Genomic DNA, 21,569 nt, shown 5'->3' with positions numbered 1-21,569 from the left:
AATATATAGCCCTATATATACACATGTATACAGCCTCCATACATCAGTATATAGCCCTATATACACATGCATACAGCCTCCATACATCAGTATATAGCCCTATATATACATGTATACAGCCTCCATACATCAGTATATAGCCCTATATATATGCATACAGTCTCCATACATCAGAATATAGCTCTATATATACACATGTATACAGCCTCCATACATCAGTATATAGACACATGTATACAGCCTCCATACATCACTACGGTATATAGCTGTGCAGTGATATAACCCTATATATACACATACCCTCCATACAGCACTATATTATATAGCCATGTAGTGATATAGCCCTATGTATACAGCCTCCATACATCAATATATAGCCCTATATATACACACACCCTACATACAGTGCTACAGCATATAGCCTTGCGGTGATATAGCCCTATATATACACATACCATCCATACATATGTAACACTATAGGAAGGTATGTAGGATGTTGTATGTGACCATATATAACTATAGATGCACCCCCTTGAGAGATAGAGATATATATATATATATATATATATATATATATATATATATATATATATATATATATATATATATATATATATATTTAGTATTTGTAAGTTCCAAATATTCTTTATAGGGGTATAAATGTAATAATTGTAACCCACACATCTATAGGGTGCTGTAAATGATGACAGTGCTCTATATCTCCAATAGGGTCGTATAGATAGATCTCATGCTCCTTATCTCACTGTGGGTCTGTATATGTATTTATGGGGCTCCAAATGCAACTATAGGACTCTATATGTGATGATCCTGCTTTATATCTCACTGTAGGAGTATATATGTGATGCCTGTACTCTATATAGCACTATAGGGCAGTATATTTTGTATGGTTCTCCTTGTCTCACTACAGGAGTATATATGTAATGCCTGCTCTCCATCTATCACTATAGGGCAGTATATATAGTATGGTGTTCCTCATTTTTATAATAATAATCTTTATTTTTATGTAGCGCTAACATATTCCGCAGCGCTATATACCGTAGTTTTGCACACACTATCACTGTAGGAGTATACACTCCATGTATCACTCTAGGGCTGTACATATACGGTAGTTATGATGCCCTCTGCAGCCTTGGCACAGGGGTGAGCTATGGAGACCCAACTCCAAAGAGGGTGCTGGCCATTGTCTTGTACCTGGGCAGGATGTGACATGAGGCAGTACAATGGGAGGCTGGCTCGGGGCCGTGGAGCTGTTGGGGACCTATAGGGAGGTAGAATAAGTTTCGGGCATCACCTTTGGATTTGACATAGTTGCTTGTGATATGGCACTGCTGTGGCACGTTCACATCCCCTGCATGGCAGCGTGCTTGTCCCACGCGAGGGTATGTTCTATGTTAGGCATTGGTCATATCTATGTCGGCTACATCTCTAGGTTGGGATGTGCAGCTGCCCGATCATCTCTCTTCAGATGTGGACATTACCTGCGTAGCATTATAAAAAAACAAGAGCACTGAACAGGATAAAATAATAAGAGAAATCATACTTGCCTTACTGATTCGCTAACCGTGTCTGTCCGATCGTTCATCATCAGCATCTGACCGCTGCAAACAGTCACTGACTAGTGGGTCACCTCTGCAGTAGTCACAATGTAAGGACAGCAGGAAGTGAAGGGAATGGCAAGGGCCCGGGAAGCACCGTAACGGGTGCCGTGAGGAATCGGTAAGGAGAGTATGGCTTCTTTTATTATTTGAACTCCTTCCGAGCTGGCTGGACAACCCAATACTTTTGAGAGCTGACATTTTGCCACACAATATCTCCCCAATACTGCAACAAGCAGCAGTGTATCATTGCAGGTAATGTACTAGTGGGTGGAAACTAGCTGCTCTGATGTTTTCCATAACTTGCACACACAGACAAGAGGGAATTCCTGCTTTCCTGTCTGTATGTAGCACATGTTCGTTAGCAGCAGCATGACGCATTCATTATAGTACTGAGCAGTGTTGCTGTGAATCCCAGCTCTGGGGTAAAATAAAACACTAGGAACCTACAGTGTGAATGATAAATTCAGAACACGGAATGGAAGAGAAGAAGTGGCTCATAAGTGGAGAAAGAAGCAGATTTCTCTGAGACGATATATTACAAAGTTTCTTATATTCTCCAATACTATTGATTTATGTAAAGTTTATTGAAATGACAGCGACCTTTAACCTGTGTATGTGATGAAGACCCATTAACATCACATTAATGTTCTCGTCCTATGCTGTGTCCCTCTACCTCCACTGTTATACCCCAAAAAGGTTTTACATACAACAGTTAGTAAAAGTCTTGTCCCTATATATCCTGTGCATTGTTCCCGTGTATATGACATATTAAAGTTATCAGGCTCTACGAATTTCTCCATTCATTGACAGCTGCCAGAGGTTTTGAAATTGTGAGGAACTGAAAAACAAAGTCTATTAGAGTTGCAGAACTGTTAACACTGGCCACACTCCTTGCCACTGTAGAGGGCGCTGTGGAGCTCCAGCCTTTCTTGTTTCTCACCATCCCATATATTCCAGTATACCACCTCTGTGCCACTATGCCAGTGGTGCTCTTCCTCTTCTCCCCTAAGTTTGGGGCAGTAGAGATGGCAGTAATTTTCATGTTTCCTGGTCGTGCTATTTTTTTTTATTTTTTATTTTGCAATGTTTGTCATTGTCCACTAGGGGGTGCCGTGCCTGTGTTACTGCAAAAGTTCATGTAGTGCCACCTATCCTTGGATACCTGACCATTTACTATGCAGATTTTTTACTGTTTTTGGAGTTCCCTGTAATTGGCTCCATATATTAGGCTACAGATGTAGCAGAGCCATATCTACCATTAAACTCAGAGCACCTTTCTTTGTTCTTTAAAAAAAAAAAAAAAATCCACCCTACTAGCAGTCCCAAGTAAGATCGAGTCTGCTATATCTGTGGCTCTAATGAGCTATAATTCCAGTTTTCGTCACCTCTCCGTGTAGTGTAATAAAGTGTCAGAATCTGCTGGAAATCTGCATCTCCGTGATTCTCACCTGTGAAGTGTTAGCTCCGCCGTCGCAGCTCCTGCTGGCGCTGAATATTTTCACCTTGTATTGTTGCACTGGGGCCATTGTGGGACGCAGTGTCCGTTTTCCCCCAGTGCATGCAGACACAAAGGTAGTGGCAGCCCCACAATCATCTGTCCTCGGGGTTTATACTGAGGTGTACATCAGTTGTAATGGCTGGGAACACACTCCTGTGTGTCTGTGATGATACATGATGGATCCCTCTATCCTCAATGATGGGATTCTAGCAGGACTCCCCCACTTATCGATACATGAGGGGTACATGTTTGAGCAGACACATCTTGCTATAATTCTGTGTCAGTCTTTGCTGCAGTTTTGGCATTGCGGTCCTGATTCATCACACAGTATTTGACAGAATTCTAGCATATGACTTCTGCTCAGCTTGCTCAAACTTTTGGCGTTTTTACTCCAGTCTTGGCCAGCGCCATCTTTTTAAATAGTGGTCAGAGCTTCTCTGGTTGTGTCCGATCCTTGATTGGAGAACATTTTTGCGTGACAGCTGAAAGATGCACCAAATTTCATTAAAGGGAGCACGTCTGAGTACACTCTCCATCTACAGTCATGGCCAAAAGTATTGACACCCCTGCAATTCTGTCAGATAATGCTCAGTTTCTTCCTGAAAATGATTGCAAACACAAATTCTTTGGTATTATTATCTTCATTTAATTTGTCTTAAATGAAAAAACACAAAAAGAATTGTCCTAAAACCAAATTGGATATAATTCCACACCAAACATAAAAAAGGGGGTGGACAAAAGTATTGGAACTGTTCGAAAAATCATGTGATGCTTCTCTAATTTGTGTAATTAACAGCGCATGTAACCTACCTGTGGCACCTAACAGGTGTTGGCAATAACTAAATCACACTTGCAGCCAGCTGACATGGATTAAAGTTGACTCAACCTCTGTCCTGTGTCCTTGTGTGTACCACATTGAGCATGGAGAAAATAAAGAAGACCAAAGAACTGTCTGAGGACTTGAGAAACCAAATTGTGAGGAAGCATGAGCAATCTCAAGGCTACAAGTCCATCTCCAAAGACCTGAGTGTTCCTGTATCTACCGTGCGCAGTGTCATCAAGAAGTTTAAAGCCCATGGCACTGTGGCTAACCTCCCTAGATGTGGACGGAAAAGAAAAATTGACAAGAGATTTCAACGCAAGATTGTGTGGATGTTGGATAAAGAACCTCGACTAACATCCAAACAAGTTCAAGCTGCCCTGCAGTCCGAGGGTACAACAGTGTCAATCCATACTATCCGTCGGCGTCTGAATGAAAAGGGACTGTATGGTAGGAGACCCAGGAAGACCCCACTTCTTCCCCCGAGACATAAAAAAGACAGGCTGGAGTTTGCCAAAACTTACCTGAAAAAGCCTAAAACGTTTTGGAAGAATGTTCTCTGGTCAGATGAGACAAAAGTAGAGCTTTTTGGGCAAAGGCATCAACATAGAGTTTACAGGAGAAAAAAAGAGGCATTCAAAGAAAAGAACACGGTCCCTACAGTCAAACATGGCGGAGGTTCCCTGATGTTTTGGGGTTGCTTTGCAGCCTCTGGCACTGGACTGCTTGACCGTGTGCATGGCAATATGAAGTCTGAAGACTACCAACAAATTTTGCAGCATAATGTAGGGCCCAGTATGAGAAAGCTGGGTCTCCCTCAGAGGTCATGGGTCTTCCAGCAGGACAATGACCCAAAACACACTTCAAAAATCACTAGAAAATGGTTTGAGAGAAAGCACTGGAGACTTCTAAGGTGGCAGCAATGAGTCCAGACCTGAATCCCATAGAACATCTGTGGAGAGATCTAAAAATGGCAGTTTGGAGAAGGCACCCTTCAAATATCAGGGACCTGGAGCAGTTTGCCAAAGAAGAATGGTCTAAAATTCCAGCAGAGCATTGTAAGAAACTCATTGATGGTTACCGGAAGCGGTTGGTCGCAGTTATTTTGGCTAAAGGTTGTGCAACCAAGTATTAGGCTGAGGGTGCCAATACTTTTGTCCGGCCCATTTTGGGAGTTTTGTGTGAAATGATGAATGCTTTGCTTTTTGCTTAATTCTCTTTTGTGTTTTTTCATTTAAGACAAATTAAATGAAGATAATAATACCAAAGAATTTGTGTTTGCAATTATTTTCAGGAAGAAACTGAGTATTATCTGACAGAATTGCAGGGGTGTCAATACATTTGGCAATGACTGTAGATGGGGGCACAGAACACTGTAGATATATACAAAGTAACACAACACTGTGCGACAGCAATGGGGGCACGGCTGACACTTGTTTCTAAGAGGATGATGATGACTCCCTCACCAGATTGCTTTTTGTCTGGCTCGCTCGCCCAATCTTTGTCTGTCCCCACCCAATATCTGCATGTCTTGCTTGCTCGCCCCAGCTCATCTTCCCTATCTGTGTATGCCTGGCACGCTTGCCCTCCTTCCCTGGTCTCTGTCTGTCCAGCTTGCTCGAGGGTCTCTTCCTGTCTCCCTTTCTCTCCCACCTTCAAGATCTCTGCCTTCCTGCCTCGCGTGCTCTCCTGCCTGCCTGGCTCGCTCTCCCACCCTGTCTGCCTGCCTGGCTCGCTTGCTCCTTCTCCCACCCGGTTTTTGCCTGCCTGCCTAGCTCGCTCTCCCATACATTGCCTAATCTCCGCCTGCCTGCCTCACTGTCTTCCTGGCTCGCTCTCCCACCCTGTCTGTCTGCCTACCTGGCTCGCTCTCCAACCCTGTCTGCCTGCCTGGCTCGCTGTCCCACCCTGTCTGTCTGCCTGCCTGGCTCGCTGTCCCACCCTGTCTGTCTGCCTGCCTGGCTCGCTGTCCAACCCTGTCTGTCTGCCTGCCTGGCTCGCTGTCCCACCCTGTCTGTCTGCCTGCCTGGCTCGCTGTCCCACCCTGTCTGTCTGCCTGCCTGGCTCGCTGTCCCACCCTGTCTGTCTGCCTGCCTGGCTCGCTGTCCCACCCTGTCTGTCTGCCTGCCTGGCTCGCTGTCCCACCCTGTCTGTCTGCCTGCCTGGCTCGCTGTCCCACCCTGTCTGTCTGCCTGCCTGGCTCGCTGTCCCACCCTGTCTGTCTGCCTGCCTGGCTCGCTGTCCCACCCTGTCTGTCTGCCTGCCTGGCTCGCTGTCCCACCCTGTCTGTCTGCCTGCCTGGCTCGCTCTCCCACCCTGTCTGTCTGCCTGCCTGACTCGCTCTCCCATCCTGTCTGCCTGCCTGGCTCGCTCTCTTACCCTGTCTGCCTGCCTGGCTCGCTGTCCCACCCTGTCTGTCTGCCTGCCTGGCTCGCTGTCCCACCCTGTCTGTCTGTCTGCCTGCCTGGCTCGCTGTCCCACCCTGTCTGTCTGCCTGCCTGCCTGGCTCGCTGTCCCACCCTGTCTGCCTGCCTGGCTCGCTGTCCCACCCTGTCTGTCTGCCTGCCTGGCTTGGTGTCCCACCCTGTCTGTCTGTCTGCCTGCCTGGCTCGCTGTCCCACCCTGTCTGCCTGCCTGCCTGGCTCGCTGTCCCACCCTGTCTGCCTGCCTGGCTCGCTGTCCCACCCTGTCTGCCTGCCTGCCTGGCTCGCTGTCCCACCCTGTCTGCCTGCCTGGCTCGCTGTCCCACCCTGTCTGTCTGTCTGCCTGCCTGGCTCGCTGTCCCACCCTGTCTGTCTGCCTGCCTGGCTCGCTGTCCCACCCTGTCTGTCTGTCTGCCTGCCTGGCTCGCTGTCCCACCCTGTCTGTCTGTCTGCCTGCCTGGCTCGCTCTCCCACCCTGTCTGCCTGCCTGGCTCCCTTGCTCATTCTCCCACCTGGTCTTTGCCTGCCTGCCTAGCTCGCTCTCCCATCCATTGCCTAATCTGTCTGCCTGTGCTTGTCCTCCTACCCACCCCATTTTTACCTGGCTGGTTCTCGCCTCATTTCTCTCTGCTTGGTTCCCTCGCTCTGTGTCTCTCCTTTTCTCAGCACCCCCTCTTCCATAGTACTTTTGGCTCAGTAGCCATTATCAGCTAACCTATATTGCACATCTTCACTTTGGCCTCTACTTTTTCTTGTCCATAACTTCTGCAGTCATCTACAGGGGCATGTAACAGTTTGGGCACCCATGGTCAAAATTACTGTTATTGTGAACAGTTAAAGAGGTTGTCCACTGCATTGTGTAAGTGAGCAGGGATATCGCTGCCCGCTCCGTCCTCATAACGTGACCCTGGCTGCTGCAGTCGCTGACATCCGCTGATGTCACGTCCTCTTCCAGATTTCCTGAATTCACCTAGGCACCTAATCGATCTCCTCTGGAGTGCCATTGATGATTTTTCTACTATGTTCACTATCATCATTAGGACAGGCCATGTGATGCAAATTTCCCAGCTTTATAAAAATTCAGCCTTCTCTAACCTTGTGTCAAAAAGCAGCAGCCATGGGTTCTTCTAAGCGGTTGCCTAGCCCTTTGAGAATGGTGGAGGCCCACAAAGCAGGAGAAGGCTAGAAGACTATAGCGAAGTGTTTTCAAGCCCTTTCCTCAGTTCGAAATGTAATTAAGAAATGGGAGTTAATAGGAACAGTGGAGGTCAAGATAAGGTCTGGAAAACCAAGCACAATTTCAGTGACAGCTGCTCGTTGGATTGCTAGAGAGGCAAAATTGAACCCCCACTTGACTGCAAAGGACCTTCAGAAAGATTTACCAGACTCTGGAGTTGTGGTACAATGCTCTACTGTTCAGAGACACCAGCACAAATATGACCTTAATGGAAGAGTCATCAGAAGAAAACCTCTCCTGCGTTCTCATTAAATTCAGAGTCCGAAGTATGAAAAAGAACATCTAAACAAGCCTGATCCATTTTGGAAACAAGTCCTGTGGACAAATGAGGATAAAAAAGAACTTTTTGGCTACAAGGATCAAAGTATGTATGGAGAAAAAAGGGCACAGAATTTCAGGAAAAGAACATCTCACCAACCATTAAACATGGGGGTGGATCATTCATGCTTTGGGGTTGTGTTGCAGCCAATGGCACAGGAACATTTCATGGGTAGAGGGAAGAATGGATTCAATGAAATTTCAACAAATTCTTGATGCAAGCATAACACCATCTGTAAAAAAAAAAAAAAAAGCTGACGTTGAAAAGAAGATGGCTTCAACAAATGGATAATAATCCTGAAAACACGTCAAAATCCGCAATGGACTATCTCAAAAGGCGCAAGCTGAAGGTTTTACAATGGCCCTCACAGTCCCCTGATCTGAACATCATTGAAAATCTGTGGCTAGACCTCAAAATAGCAATGCATGACAGACGACCCAGGAATCTCACAGAACTGGAAGAATTTTCCAAGGAAGAATGGATGAATGAAAATCAGTCATACAAGAATTGAAAGACACTTGTCTGGCTTTCAAAATGGGGTCCTGCTAGGTACTAACCATGCAGGGTGCGCATCTTTTGCATCAGCCCACTTTCCTTTTTGTAATTTTTAAAATGTAATAAATGACTACATATATTTTTTTGCCTAAAATACAAAGGAAATGTGTCATCTGTAATTTTAGGCCTTTTAGAGATCATTTATCATCTTCAACTTGCTTAACTGTTCCCAATAACAGTCATTTTGACAAGGGCTGCCCAAACTTTTACATGCCACTGTACATGATGTGCTTGCTCTTAGGTTGCTATGGTAGCCTCAACAGATGCACACTGCTAGACCTCCTGTGTCAGTCACAGGACCCCATGTTTGTACAGTGTGTCCTGGTGGCTCTACCATGGCACTGTCAGTGCCAGTATACCATCCACATACTGTAAAACCTACCAAGCTACATAAAACCTTCCTGCTCGGCATGTAAAGTATTAAAATAGCGGCTAGAATGGGGTGCGGCCCTTTACATCCCCTCGGGTAATGGCGGAGTAATGTGCAGCTGACCAGCTCAGCTCCTGTAATGGGTCGTAATGAGTGGAGAGGGAGCGAGGAAATGAATATTCATCAATCCATCAGATGCCAGGCAGCGAGTAATGGAGGGAGGCAGTTATGTTTCATCTTTTATTCAGGTGTTGTAATAACTATCATTTCTGGTGCTGGGACCATTCTCCTCCATGCTTTACACTGAAGCTTTTCTTCCACAGCACAGGCCAACTGTGATGTCTGTGAATGGAAAGTTGATTTCTGCCACTCAAGCAACCCTTTGTCTCATCAGAGGCTCAGGTTCGGCGTTGTATCTTCCTTGTGCTTTACACTGCAGCACTTCTTCCCAGATTGGTTGCTACTTTGACAGTCTCATGCAGTTCTGTACATAATTACTCTTTTAACCCCATATTCCAGCAAGGCAGATGTACTTCATGTGCCCTCCATATGCTTTGTAGAACGTTTTAGGACGCACTTAGATTTCACAGAGGTCACGCAGGGGTAAAGAGTGGGTCATTATATACCGAAGGTCTTCACACAGGTCAGATTCCCATCAGAGGTGATGAATTAATAATGTGAGGTCAATTGAAGTTTAATGAGTTATTTATAGGCAGTAGTGCATAGCGTCATGTCATCCTACTATGCTAGATGTAGCAGAGTTGTGCAGAGCCCTCTGCGGCTTTACTGGAGTCGTCTTGATAGTCTGGCTGTAGGATTCACAGAGGTCATTGTATTCTGGGGCTTCACGGCCGATGTTGGCTGAAGGCTGGGTATGCTCTGACTCCTCTATGCTCCCGTGATGGCACATGCCATTGTTAAAGGGGAATTGAAATGTATCCCCTGCACATAATAATTAGGTGTCTGTCTGGACATGTTAGTTGGACTCCAGCATTAAATGCGGATGAAGTTTTCTTGACACTGCATCACGTTTGTTAAAAGTATGTTTCATATCCTGCGCTGATTACTTTTATCAGGACGATTCTTCACACCCTTGTCTGACCACTTTCACCAGCGTGATTCTTCACATCCACCCCTGACTCCTTTCTTCAAAATGATTCTTTATATCCGTCTCTCAATCCATTCTTCAGAACAATTTTCCTCCTCTGATCGCTTTGACCAGAATGATTCTTCACATCATCCTATGACCCCTTTCTTCAAAATGATTCTTCATATCCATCTTTCACCCCATCCCTCAGAACAATTATTCATTTCCTCTGGCCACTTTTCTCAACAGAGCAATCCTTCAGATCTGCCTCTGACTCCTTCTTTCAAAAAGATTCTTCACATCCACCTTTCGCCCCATTCTTCATATCTTCCTCTGAGCATTTTCACCAGAACATTTTTTCACGTCCACCTCTCGCACTATTCATCTGAACAATTCTTCACATCCTTCTCTGACCGTTTTCATCAGAAAGATTCTTCACATCCTCTTCTGGCCTTTTTCGTCAATGAGTTTTTATATCCACTAGTGACTCTTCAGTGAACGTTATATTACATACAACATCATCCAGCATGACTGACTTGGTGGTGGGTCAGTGATGGTCAGGGGAAGCATATCCTTTGAGGGCCGCACAAACCTCCATATGATGGCTAACGGTGCCCTGACTGCTGTTAGGTACCAGGATGATATTCTTATAGCCAGTGTCAGACATTGCCCGGTCTCTTGTGGCCAGTGTGTGTGGTTAGTTTTTTTGGATAATATAGGTAACTAGCTGTTTCCAGCCAGCTAACGCTCGGCACGCTCATTGCTATCTAATTAACGCTGCTGGTGATTAAACTAAAGTAAATAATGACAACATTCAATAGCGCTTACGCAGGTGATAAATTAACTGAAAATAAAGTTAATAACAATAGTGTGATGTGTTGGGGCGGGATAATGTGTGGTAATGTGGGGGGTGGGATTATGTGTGGTGATGTGGTGGGGGCGGGATTGTGTGTGGTGATGTGGTGGGGGGGCCGGATTGTGTGTGGTAATGGGGTGGGGGGCGGGAATATGTGTGGTGATGTGGTGAGGGGGCAGGATTATGTCTGGTGATGGGGTGGGGGGCGGGATTATGTGTGGTGATGTGGTGAGGGGGCGGGATTATGTGTGGTGATGTGGTGGGGGGCGGGATTATGTGTGGTAATGTGGTGGGGGCGGGATTATGTGTGGTGGGGGGCGGGATTATGTGTGGTAATGTGGTGGGGGGCGGGATTATGTGTGGTAATGTGGTGGGGGGCGGGATTATGTGTGGTAATGTGGTGGGGGCGGGATTATGTGTGGTGATGTGGTGGGGGCGGGATTATGTGTGGTGATGTGGTGGGGGGCGGGATTATGTGTGGTGATGTGGGTAGGCGGGATTATGTGTGGTAATGTGGTGGGAGGCGGGATTATGTGTGGTGATGTGGTGGGGGGCGAGATTATGTGTGGTGGGGGGGCGGGATTATGTGTGGTGATGTGGGGGGGCGGTATTATGTGTGGTGATGTGGGGGGCGGGATTATGTGTGGTAATGTGGTGGGGGGCGGGATTATTTGTGGTGATGTGGTGGGGGGCGGGATTATGTGTGGTAATGTGGTGGGGAGCGGGATTGTGTGTGGTAATGTGGTGGGGAAGCGGGATTATGTGTGGTGATGTGGGGGCGAGATTATGTCTGGGGGTGGGGCGGGATTATATGTGGTAATGTGGTGGGGGGCGGGATTATGTGTGGTAATGTGGTGGGGAGCGGGATTGTGTGTGGTAATGTGGTGGGGAAGCGGGATTATGTGTGATAATGTGGTGGGGGGGCGGGATTATGTGTGGTGATGTGGTGGGGGCGGGATTATGTCTGGGGGTGGGGCGGGATTATATGTGGTAATGTGGTGGGGGGCGGGATTATGTGTGGTGGGGGGGCGGGATTGTGTGGTGATGTGGGGGGCGGGATTATGTGTGGTGATGTGATGGGGGGGCGGGATTATGTCTGGTGATGGGGTTGGGGGTCGGGATTATGTCTGGTGATGGGGTGGGGGCGGGATTATGTCTGGTGATGGGTTGGGGGGGGGCGGGATTGTGTGGTGATGTGGTGGGGGTGGGATTGTGTGGTGATGTGGTGGGGGTGGGATTGTGTGGTGTGTTGAAGGGGCGGGATTATGTGTGGTGATGTGGTGGGGGGGCGGGATTGTGTGGTGGGGGTGGGATTGTGTGGTGTGTTGAAGGGGTGGGATTATGTGTGGTAATGTGGTGGGGGGCGGGATTATGTGTGGTGATGTGGGGGGGCGGGATTGTGTGTGGTAATGGGGTGGGGGGCAGGATTATGTGTGGTGGGGGCGGAGCTACTGTGCAGGGGCGGGATTAGCGAGTGATCGTGATGCCTCATATATATAGATGATGCCATTGACTGCCCTCACGTTTCCCATACCAGAATCCAATCGAGATCCTCTGGGGCTTTATGTATCTGCATCTGAAAGTAGTGCCACAGGAGCCACTGATATCCAGATCTAGGTCTGCAAGGAGAACCCCAAGGACATCATCACCCACCTAGCAGTTTCTATACACAGGATAGGGTTCATCTGGCAATGGGAGGGCCAGTTTTAGACCCCCTATATCAGGCCTAGTGCCACTGCACGGCTTTGTGTATACACTGTGTTCCAAATGATTATGCAAATAATATTTCCTCATATTTTCTCTAAATTACCTATCTGAATTGCAGTCATTGTTATTTTCCAGTCATCTACTATTGTAGTATAATTGCAATATTTTGGAACAAACTGCCTATGAAAACAGTATATTTAAAAAAAAATAAACACTCAAAATGCATGTTCCAAATTATTATGCACAGCAGAGTTTTCAACCTTTTTTTTTATTATTTTGAACAAAAAAATGGTCAATTGTGAAGTTATAAGCATTATCAGCTTATTACAAAATGAAATCAAACAGTTTTCAAGTGAAAACTTTATTCTAGGTGATGTTACATTTGCACATAGGACCCCTTGTTAAAAAGAAGATTCTGAACTGTCTCGTCCATTGAATTTGTCAGTTTTTGGATGGTTTCTGCTCCAATTGTTTTGCATGTGGACAGAATACCCTCCCAGAGCTGTTGCTTAGATGTGAACTGCCTCCCACCATCATAGACACTCCTTTTGATGATGCTCCAGAGGTTCTCAATGGGGTTGAGGTCAGGGGAAGATGGTGGCCACACCATAAGTTTGTCCTCTTTTATGCCCATAGCAGCCAGAGATGCAGATGTGTTTTTTGCAGCATGAGACGGTGCATTATCATGCATGAAAATGATCTTGCTGCGGAAAGCACGGTTCTTCCTCTTGAACCATGGCAGGAAGTGTTGTTTTAGAAACTCCACATAGATTATGGAGTTCATCTTTACCCCTTCAGGGATCATAAAGGGGCTGACAATCTCTCTCCCCATGATTCCAGCCCAAAACATTACTCCACCTCCTCCTTGTTGGCGCCTTAGCCATGTTTTCATGGGGTGTCCATCAACCAGCCATCCTCCACTCCATCCATCTGGACCATCGAGCGTTGCACGGCACTTATCGGTGAACAAAACAGTTTGGAAGTCAGTCTTCATGTATCGTTTGGCCCACTGGAGCTGTTTCTGCTTGTTGCAGTGGATAGAGGTGGTCGACAGGATGGCTTACGCACCTCTGAAGGACCCTGCATCTTGTTGTTCTGGGGACGTTGGAGGCACCAGCAGCTTCAAAAACTTATCTGCTGCTATGACCAGGCATTTTTGCAGCTGCTCTTTTAACCTTACGCAATTGCCTGTTGGAAAGAGTCCTCAATTTTTCCTTATCAGCACGCACACGTGTGTGCTGGGAATCAGCTACATACTTCTCGATTGTGCGATGATCACGATGAAGTGTCTTGGCAATGTTGATTGTAGTCATGCCTTGACCTAAATACTCCACAATTTGTTGCTTCTCAGCAGCCGACACATCCGTTTTCTTTCCCACTTTGGCCAAAAATGTAGGCTGCTTAATAATGTGGAACAGCCTTCTTAAGTAGTCTTGCCTTTATTTGGACACACCTGCCAAACTAATTTGCACAGGTATCTGCAATTGCTTTCAGTGATATAAAGAGCCCTGACATACATCACCATCAATGAGTTTAACTGACAAACAAAAAAATTCTAATCTTATCACTCCTAAACTCTTTGTGCATAATAATTTGGAACACAGTCTATATGCTCTTTACTACTCTCTGCTTACTTAACGCAAAACCTCCATTATCCCCTGAAGAGGCCACTGATAGAGGGCTGAAACGCGTAGGGATAGGCTGTGTGTGGTGGGTTTGACAATATTAGGTTTTACTTGGGTACTGTCCTTGTTAGGGCAGGAGTCTTTGTATGGGGCACATCAGGGAAGATGAGGGGTCCATGCATCCGTCCCTCTCCCATTACCTTTATTATTTATATACGGTGCCTCCATCAACAGGTCTCTCAAGGCAAGGGTGAGATCCTTCCAATCTTTTATCTTGCACTGGTTACGTCGTGGGCACTTAATATGTTATTTTTGCATGTTCATGAAACCACATACAGTATGTTATATGTATTTGTCTGCTTTTATTAATCTGATACCCCATTGGGGGTTTTATTTGGTTTAATTAAAAGTTATGTTTTAAGGTATTCTCTGCCGTATACACGCAGGCCGTTAACTCTGCAGCTGTATGAGTTTCTGGCTTCTTAGAGGTTTTGTAGCTCTGTTGTCCTCTTGTCTGCCAAAACCTACATTACCATTATATTTGTGGCACTCATATAGATTTGTTTCTTCTCAAAGCCCCTCTGCACACTTGTTGGGACGGTATAAAAAACATTGATGCTTTTCTATGACATTTTCAGTATCTACAAGTAACCATGGACGGACCTCATGTAGACATTGATGAGACTGCAAACCGTCTAAAATACCAACTTGAAGACAACAAATCTCTAATTGGTGCTCTCATATCACCCATAGACAGTGATTGCACATGCCCCTCTCTCTTTCGCTCTGCCTCTCTTTCGCTCTGCCTCTCTTTCGCTCTGCCTCTTTCGCTCTGCCTCTTTCGCTCCGCCTCTTTCGCTCCGCCTCTTTCGCTCCGCCTCTTTTGCTCCGCCTCTTTCACTCCGCCTCTTTCGCTGTCTCTGCCTCTTTTGCTCCGCCTCTGCCTCTGTCGCCCTGCCTCTCTGTCGCCCTGCCTCTCTCTGTCTCCCTGCCTCCGCCTCTGTCGCCCTGCTTCGCTCCGCCTCTGTTGCCCTGCGTCGCTCCGCCTCTGTCTGGTTATTTTTTTCTTGTACCCCAGTTCTGGGCTTCTTTCTGCATTACAGTACTTGTAAATCAGTGTTGCCTTTTGTTTTTTTTAAATGACCCTTCCATGGGGTATCAATGCCTGGCAGTCACTAATGTTTGAACCCGCAGCTGTTCCTACTGGATTCCAGGACAAATGCATGAAAATTCCGCCTTGTGAACATTAATGTTCTATATAGGCAGTTGTCTTTTGATCATTCTCTGTGGGTTTTTTTGTTTTTTTTTAATAAATGACCAGCATTTAGCGCTTTGACGCTTCCTGTTTGTGACACTGTCCCTTCCATACAATGCCCAGGATGCCATCTCTAATTGCCCTAGCTGTCCCATGCCGCTTTATTGTGAACTATTAGGCTTCCTAGGAAGGTCAGGGGGCCTGCACTCAGAGGGCTTTGTGGCCTTTGATGCGCCCATTATCTACTCGTCCATCTTTTTATGTCTCTGGGGGGTTCCTGATTGAAAGGCGAAACAAGCTGGATTTTCTATCAGGAGCAGAATAGAGGAAGCTATGAGAAGCAGGAAGCAGAAGGAGGGCGGAAATTCTTACAAAACATAAAGGTCTATATGTACCCCCCTCCTCCGAACCCAACGCCTTCCTCTTGATTCCCACAGACATCACAAGGTTTGGATATTTCATGTCATGAGGGGGGAGGGGGTGGAACGAGGTCACAGGACCAAATCCTTCCACACAATCCCAGAGATGAGCAACATGGCTGTAGTTAATTGCAGGCGGTGTGTGAGGGGCCGGCGGCGGCCCCATTATTTGTGTACATTAATGCAGCCACATCTGCTCTGCTTGCGGTCAATAAACGTCCAATATCCAGAGGGTAGAAGAATACGGAGATAAGGCGCTATTCACTTTGTCCATCATTATGTTTTCCGTTCTATATAGTAATCATAATGCAGATGTGATTGGTTTTCACAGCTGAAGGTTTGTTACATTCATACCCAGTTTAGGCACTATTTCAAGCTTTGTCTACCTGCACGACCATGTTTTATTTTTGGTCCAAAGCATCTGAAACAAATAAGCAATTTTTCCAAAACATCTCCTATTTTGTATCTACAGCTTTTATGAATATCTGAGTCTCCATGGTAACAGACTACAAAGAAACTTTGAGTAGTCTGATGCTCCCGTAGTCTGATGCCGCAGACATAGATGCCTTCCATCTGACCCCTACTTCTTCCCAGCATCAATGTAGCAGGTCAGCAAGAAGTAATGGGAGGATTAAAGGGAGTGTGACCCCAGGATCTGACTATTTTGGGTTTGGTTGTAGTCTTTTATCATGGAAACTATTCATAGGCGCTGAAGACTCTTCCTAAAAGATGGCTGGCATCTAATCACACATTTATATTATCAGAATTTGGCCATGATGGAGGGGGGATGTGTAGATTATTAGTCTTAAAGAGTAAACCTCCTTTAAAAAAAAATGGAATAAATCAATCATACGCATGAAAATAAACTAATAGTAATATATCTTATCTTCAAAATTTGCTTATTTTTCCTTCTGGAGTAATCTTTTATTCTCAAAATTCTCTAGTCACAGGTAAAATCTATTTTTCCGGAGTACAAATGTTCCCATTGCTGAGATAGGGAATGACAGTCGGTGCTCGTAAGGTTTTATGGAGAGCTGTAACTGTCATCTCCTATCTTGTTAATGGGAAAATCTGTATTCACCGGATGATTCCCATAAATTGAGAGTGTAAGAGAAATCCAGGAGCGGAAAGAAGCAGATTTCTCCGATAAGATATATTACAAAGTTGCATATTTTAAAATTAACAATGACAGTTACTCTAGTTGGAATATACAGAATTACTCCGAGTTATTAAGGTGTCCTCTTCTGTTTCCCCGCAGTCACTGCTGTTCTGGGCGCTGGTCGTCGCCGTCTGTGCTTTCCTCAATTTGCTGTTTTTCACCATCTATCTCATCTGCTTCTGCTGCTGCAAGAAGGAAGAAGACCCAGACACCAAGAAAACTAGTTCATGTTGTGTCACATGGACCGCCACCATATCTGGCCTCCTGTGCTGGTGAGATTCATGTCGTATGATGCCACCCTCCTACAAAACGGCATCCATCTTTAGCAAGAAGAGAAGGAAAATTAAGAAGACGAAGCAATGTATATTCAATACATGTCAATGGCTGGAATATCCCTATAAAGCTTAAATGGGTTTTCCCGTCTCCAAGATCCTATCCCACTATGTAGTAGGTTCAATAATAATACTAACAAATACCTCCAATAAGAAATGTAGTATAGTTCTTCTGATAAGCTATGTCGCTTACCCCATGTGCAGGCATTGCAGTAACATAGGTGTACGTGGTTACGACCACTAAACAAATAACTGTCAATATATGACTGGTCATAACCATGGACAGCTAAGCTACTGCAATGCCCTGCACGCAGGGCAAGAGACATAGTTTATCAGAAGAACTATACTACATTTCTGGGAAAGCTGGATGACCACTGTGACAGCCATATTGATAGCCCCTCCAGCTTTTTTTGGGAGCAGTTGCATGGTGAAATGTATCTCAGTATTAATTTAGTATACTGTTGCAGAAATGCAGCCCCTGTGATGACATTTTGTAGAAGTTATACTACTCTTTGCATTAGTCCAGGGTCAGTGATGGGTACATCATGGCTCTCACAATGTGCCCGGCCCCCCAGATGCCGTGGCTTCAGTCTTTTCCTCCGCATAGCCAGCCGAGGTCCTGGCCCCAGCCCGCGAGTCTCTTTGATTAGATTTTGCTCTCTCCTAGGGCTTAGCGTGAGGATTGTGTCTATAATCCCGGAGCAGCCCGTGAAGCGCTGATCTGCTCGTCGGGATCAGGGGGTGTGCAGGGGAAGTGACAGGGCAGCGACGCGCAGCAGTCACCTCCTAATTCCCTTTTACACTGCTCCAGGAAATAATCCCATCTGCTCATCTAGGGTCGACAGAAGTAGACTCTGGCGATGAAGGGGTTACAGCCCAATGTTACAGAATTACAATAATCTTAATTGTTGTATCTTTTGTTACAATGTAGTAGAGGGAAGGGAGATGGTGATCAGTTACATAGTCTCCTACTTATAGCAAAAGTCCACCTGTGATTACCTGTGGGAGGTTGGAGCTGCATTCATGGTTCTGCTGGAAAAAATCAGTAAGGTGGTTGTTGGACTGCCTCTTACTACATGCTTGGCTGAGATATAATGTTACTTTTACTATAGATGACTGTAAAGCACCTGATCCAAAGGTGACACATACCAAATGTAAATCACTGAACACGTTGGGAGTTCCAGGAGATTTCAGCTCTGGAGTATAATACAGGATGTAACTGAGGATCAGTAAAGGATAAGTAATGTATGTACACAGTGACTGCAGCAGCAGAATAGTGAGTGCAGCTCTGGACTATAATACTGGATGTAACTCAGGATCAGTACAGGATAAGTAATGTAATGTATGTACATAGTGACTGCACCAGCAGAATAGTGAGTGCAGCTCTGGAGCATAATACAGGATGTAACTCGGGATCAGTACAGGATAAGGAATGTAATGTATGTACACAGTGACTGCACCAGCAGAATAGTGAGTGCCGCTCTGGAGTATAATACAGGAGGTAACTCATGATCAGTACAGGAATAGTAATGTATGTACACAGTGACTGCACCAGCAGAATAGTGAGTGCAGCTCTGGAGTACAATACAGGATGTAACTCAGGATCAGTACAGGAATAGTAATGTAATGTATGTACACAGTGACTGCACCAGCACTGGTCGTTTTTTGGCAGAATATTTGGACTGTTCCTAGCCCCCCACAGCTTCCCTACACTTGTAGGATGTCCTGAAGGAAAACGTATTTCCTGTTGTGCAGATCATTTTTATTTCTTGCAGCAGGGATAAGGCCGGAGAGATATCAATGTATCATACAGTATGCCAACAATGGTCCCGAGATCAACCTATAGATCAAGTAAAGGGTGCACCTCTACAGCCAAACCGCATGACTCCCCCCATGGACCAAGGTCCTAGGGACCCAAATTACTGTGCCAGAAGATGAGACCATTCTTTATGTAGATATGTCTAAAACTACAAAAATAGACAATTAATAAGCTTGATTGCCTGGAAAGGCTGCACCAGGTAGGAAACCACCATACAAAAGCAATATCAACAGTGCATACGGTTTGCATCACCAATGATAACGCACATGAGGATAATCTAATATGTGGTTCTATATTTACTAAATTCAGAATGTATTGGGTGCAGTGACCCTTCATATATTCATCTGTACAGACGTAATACTAAACCTCATGTATGCCAAAAACTGGATAGTGCAAAGCCGTATATTCCTGTTACCTATACACAGTCTTACAGGCAATTGGTATCTCACAATAACTTCCCAATAGGCCTCTATGAACGGAGAAATTTTGTTTGCCTGCTAATCAATTCAGAAGGTGCATAGTGCTACAAGATAGATTATACATTAATGCTGCTAAACCAAAAAGAACAGAACATGCATTTATAGTTTGGAACACCAGGTTCTATACACGGCAGTAAAGATGGTGGACTTATCCAGCGCAGAGCCCCAACGCACGTTTCACCCTGCTTCCTCAGGGGCGTGTGGAAGCAGGGTGAAACGCAGGTTGGGGCTCAGTGCTGCACTTAGTAAGTCCACCATCTTTACTGCCGTGTATAGATCCTGGTATTCCAAACTATAAATGCATTTTATGTTCTTTTTGATTTAGCAGCTTTTATGTATGATCTATGTTGTAGCAATTTGCACTTCTTATAAGTGTACTGGACACTGCCTCCCATAGAATCGGCAGAGTCGTCTTCTGCTGCTAAAGTTTTCATGATGCCATGATCAGTTACAGGATGTTCTGCCCCTGTCTGCTTCAAAACCCTTCTCTCACACATTACTTTATTGACATAAAGGGTCGTCTCAAATTGACATTCCCTCCTCTAAATGTGGTCCTGCTGGCCATCATCTGATCACTCCTGCAGGCCAAATGTGATATTACAAGGTATCCTTTTAAACGTGTCCACTTTTTGGTAAATAGAGAAGGTTTCCTTGTATCCCTTTATGAAGTCCTTATGCATCTGACGTAGTCTGGGGGGAAGAGTTGTCCAACTTCCTGCTCCAATCCTATGACCATAACTCGCTGAGGTCAGCAGCACTGCTGATGTAGACTGCACAAGTCACTGAGCTTAGTGAATGTCTGCAGCGCTGTCATCTTGATGTCAGCACTGCAAACAGAGACCAGAGCAGTGGTGGACCTGTGGAGAGTAAGTTAAGCACACATGGTAATAGTTTACAGAAAAGCCCCTTTAAGGCAATGGTGGGAAATTAACTTTCTCAAGAGGCCAGATTAGAGACAGTGACTGCTATGGAAGGCTGAACCAACAGCCTGAAATTAATTCTGCCCAATATTGAGCAGAATTAATTCTGGTGACTCCCTGCTACTGCTGATACTTGTTGCCATCTGGCTTTTTGTACCCTGTATTCTTACCAAAGTAGTGAATCAAAACCATATAATTAACTGCTTTTTATAAAGTTTATAAATTATTCAGCCCTCGTACCTTGATGAACACCCCACACACACAGTTTGATGCTCCAACAACCCTACGCACACAGTATGATGCCCACAGTTACCCCCACATTATGGTGCCACCATAACTCCCCCACACACAGTATGATGCCTCTACAGTCCCCCCACATGCAGTATAATGCACCCCACACTACACTCCTCAGGATCAGTACAGGATAAGTAATGTATGTACACAGTGACTCCACCAGCAGAATAGTGAGTGCAGCTTTGTGGTATAATACAGGATGTAACTCAGGATCAGTACAGGATAAGTAATGTAATGTATGTACACAGTAACTGCACCAGCAGAATAGTGAGTGCAGCTCTGGAGTATAATACAGGAGGTAACTCAGGATCAGTAATGTAATGTATGTACACAGTGACTGCTCTAGCAGAATAGTGAGCGCAGCTCTGGAGTATAATACAGGATGTAACTCAGGATCAGTACAGGATAAGTGATATATACACTGTGACTCCTCCAGCAGAATAGATCTCTGTTGGTAAAACTGATACCATGTTTAACCTTGGGCAGGGTCCATGGGAGCAGAACTGACGTCATGCCCTTCCTGCAGGCTTTGCACTAGGCATAATAAAGTGTCCAGTTTCTTAACGACCTTCACTCCCAGTAATTCTGCAATGTCTTTCATCATCAAAATTGCGGCTGATTCGTCTTTCTTGGCCCTTAGTGCCCTGAATTCTACTTATACCAGCAACATTACCTTATCAGCGTCTAGACAAATGTTGGAGGGAGAGGAACATGCTGGCAGCTTGTCAAGAAGAGGCTGATGAGATTGTCAGCTCCTCTGGGTCAGGACCTGTTGT

General features: G+C 45.4%; 1 protein-coding gene across 2 annotated transcripts in view; it reads left to right on the top strand.

The window, feature by feature from the left end:
- Nucleotides 1-21,569, top strand: part of TTYH2 (tweety family member 2) — a 61,809-nt gene that overhangs the window by 2,902 nt on the left and 37,338 nt on the right. The window contains exons 1-2 of one of the 2 annotated variants that reach the window (XM_077253398.1): nucleotides 15,698-15,818; nucleotides 17,049-17,221. Coding sequence is in view for 1 of the 2 variants with exons in the window: in XM_077253397.1 (XP_077109512.1) it covers nucleotides 17,049-17,221 (173 nt within the window). In the remaining variant the exon portion in view is untranslated. Of the gene's footprint in view, nucleotides 1-15,697; nucleotides 15,819-17,048; nucleotides 17,222-21,569 lie in introns of those variants that run through there. The other variant, XM_077253397.1, reaches the window with a different exon arrangement.

This window comes from Ranitomeya variabilis, chromosome 4 (genome assembly GCF_051348905.1).
Source record: "Ranitomeya variabilis isolate aRanVar5 chromosome 4, aRanVar5.hap1, whole genome shotgun sequence".
NCBI lineage: Eukaryota > Metazoa > Chordata > Amphibia > Anura > Dendrobatidae > Ranitomeya > Ranitomeya variabilis.
The sequence above is the reverse complement of the archived record's forward strand: the minus strand, read 5'-3'. Positions and strand labels throughout refer to the sequence as shown.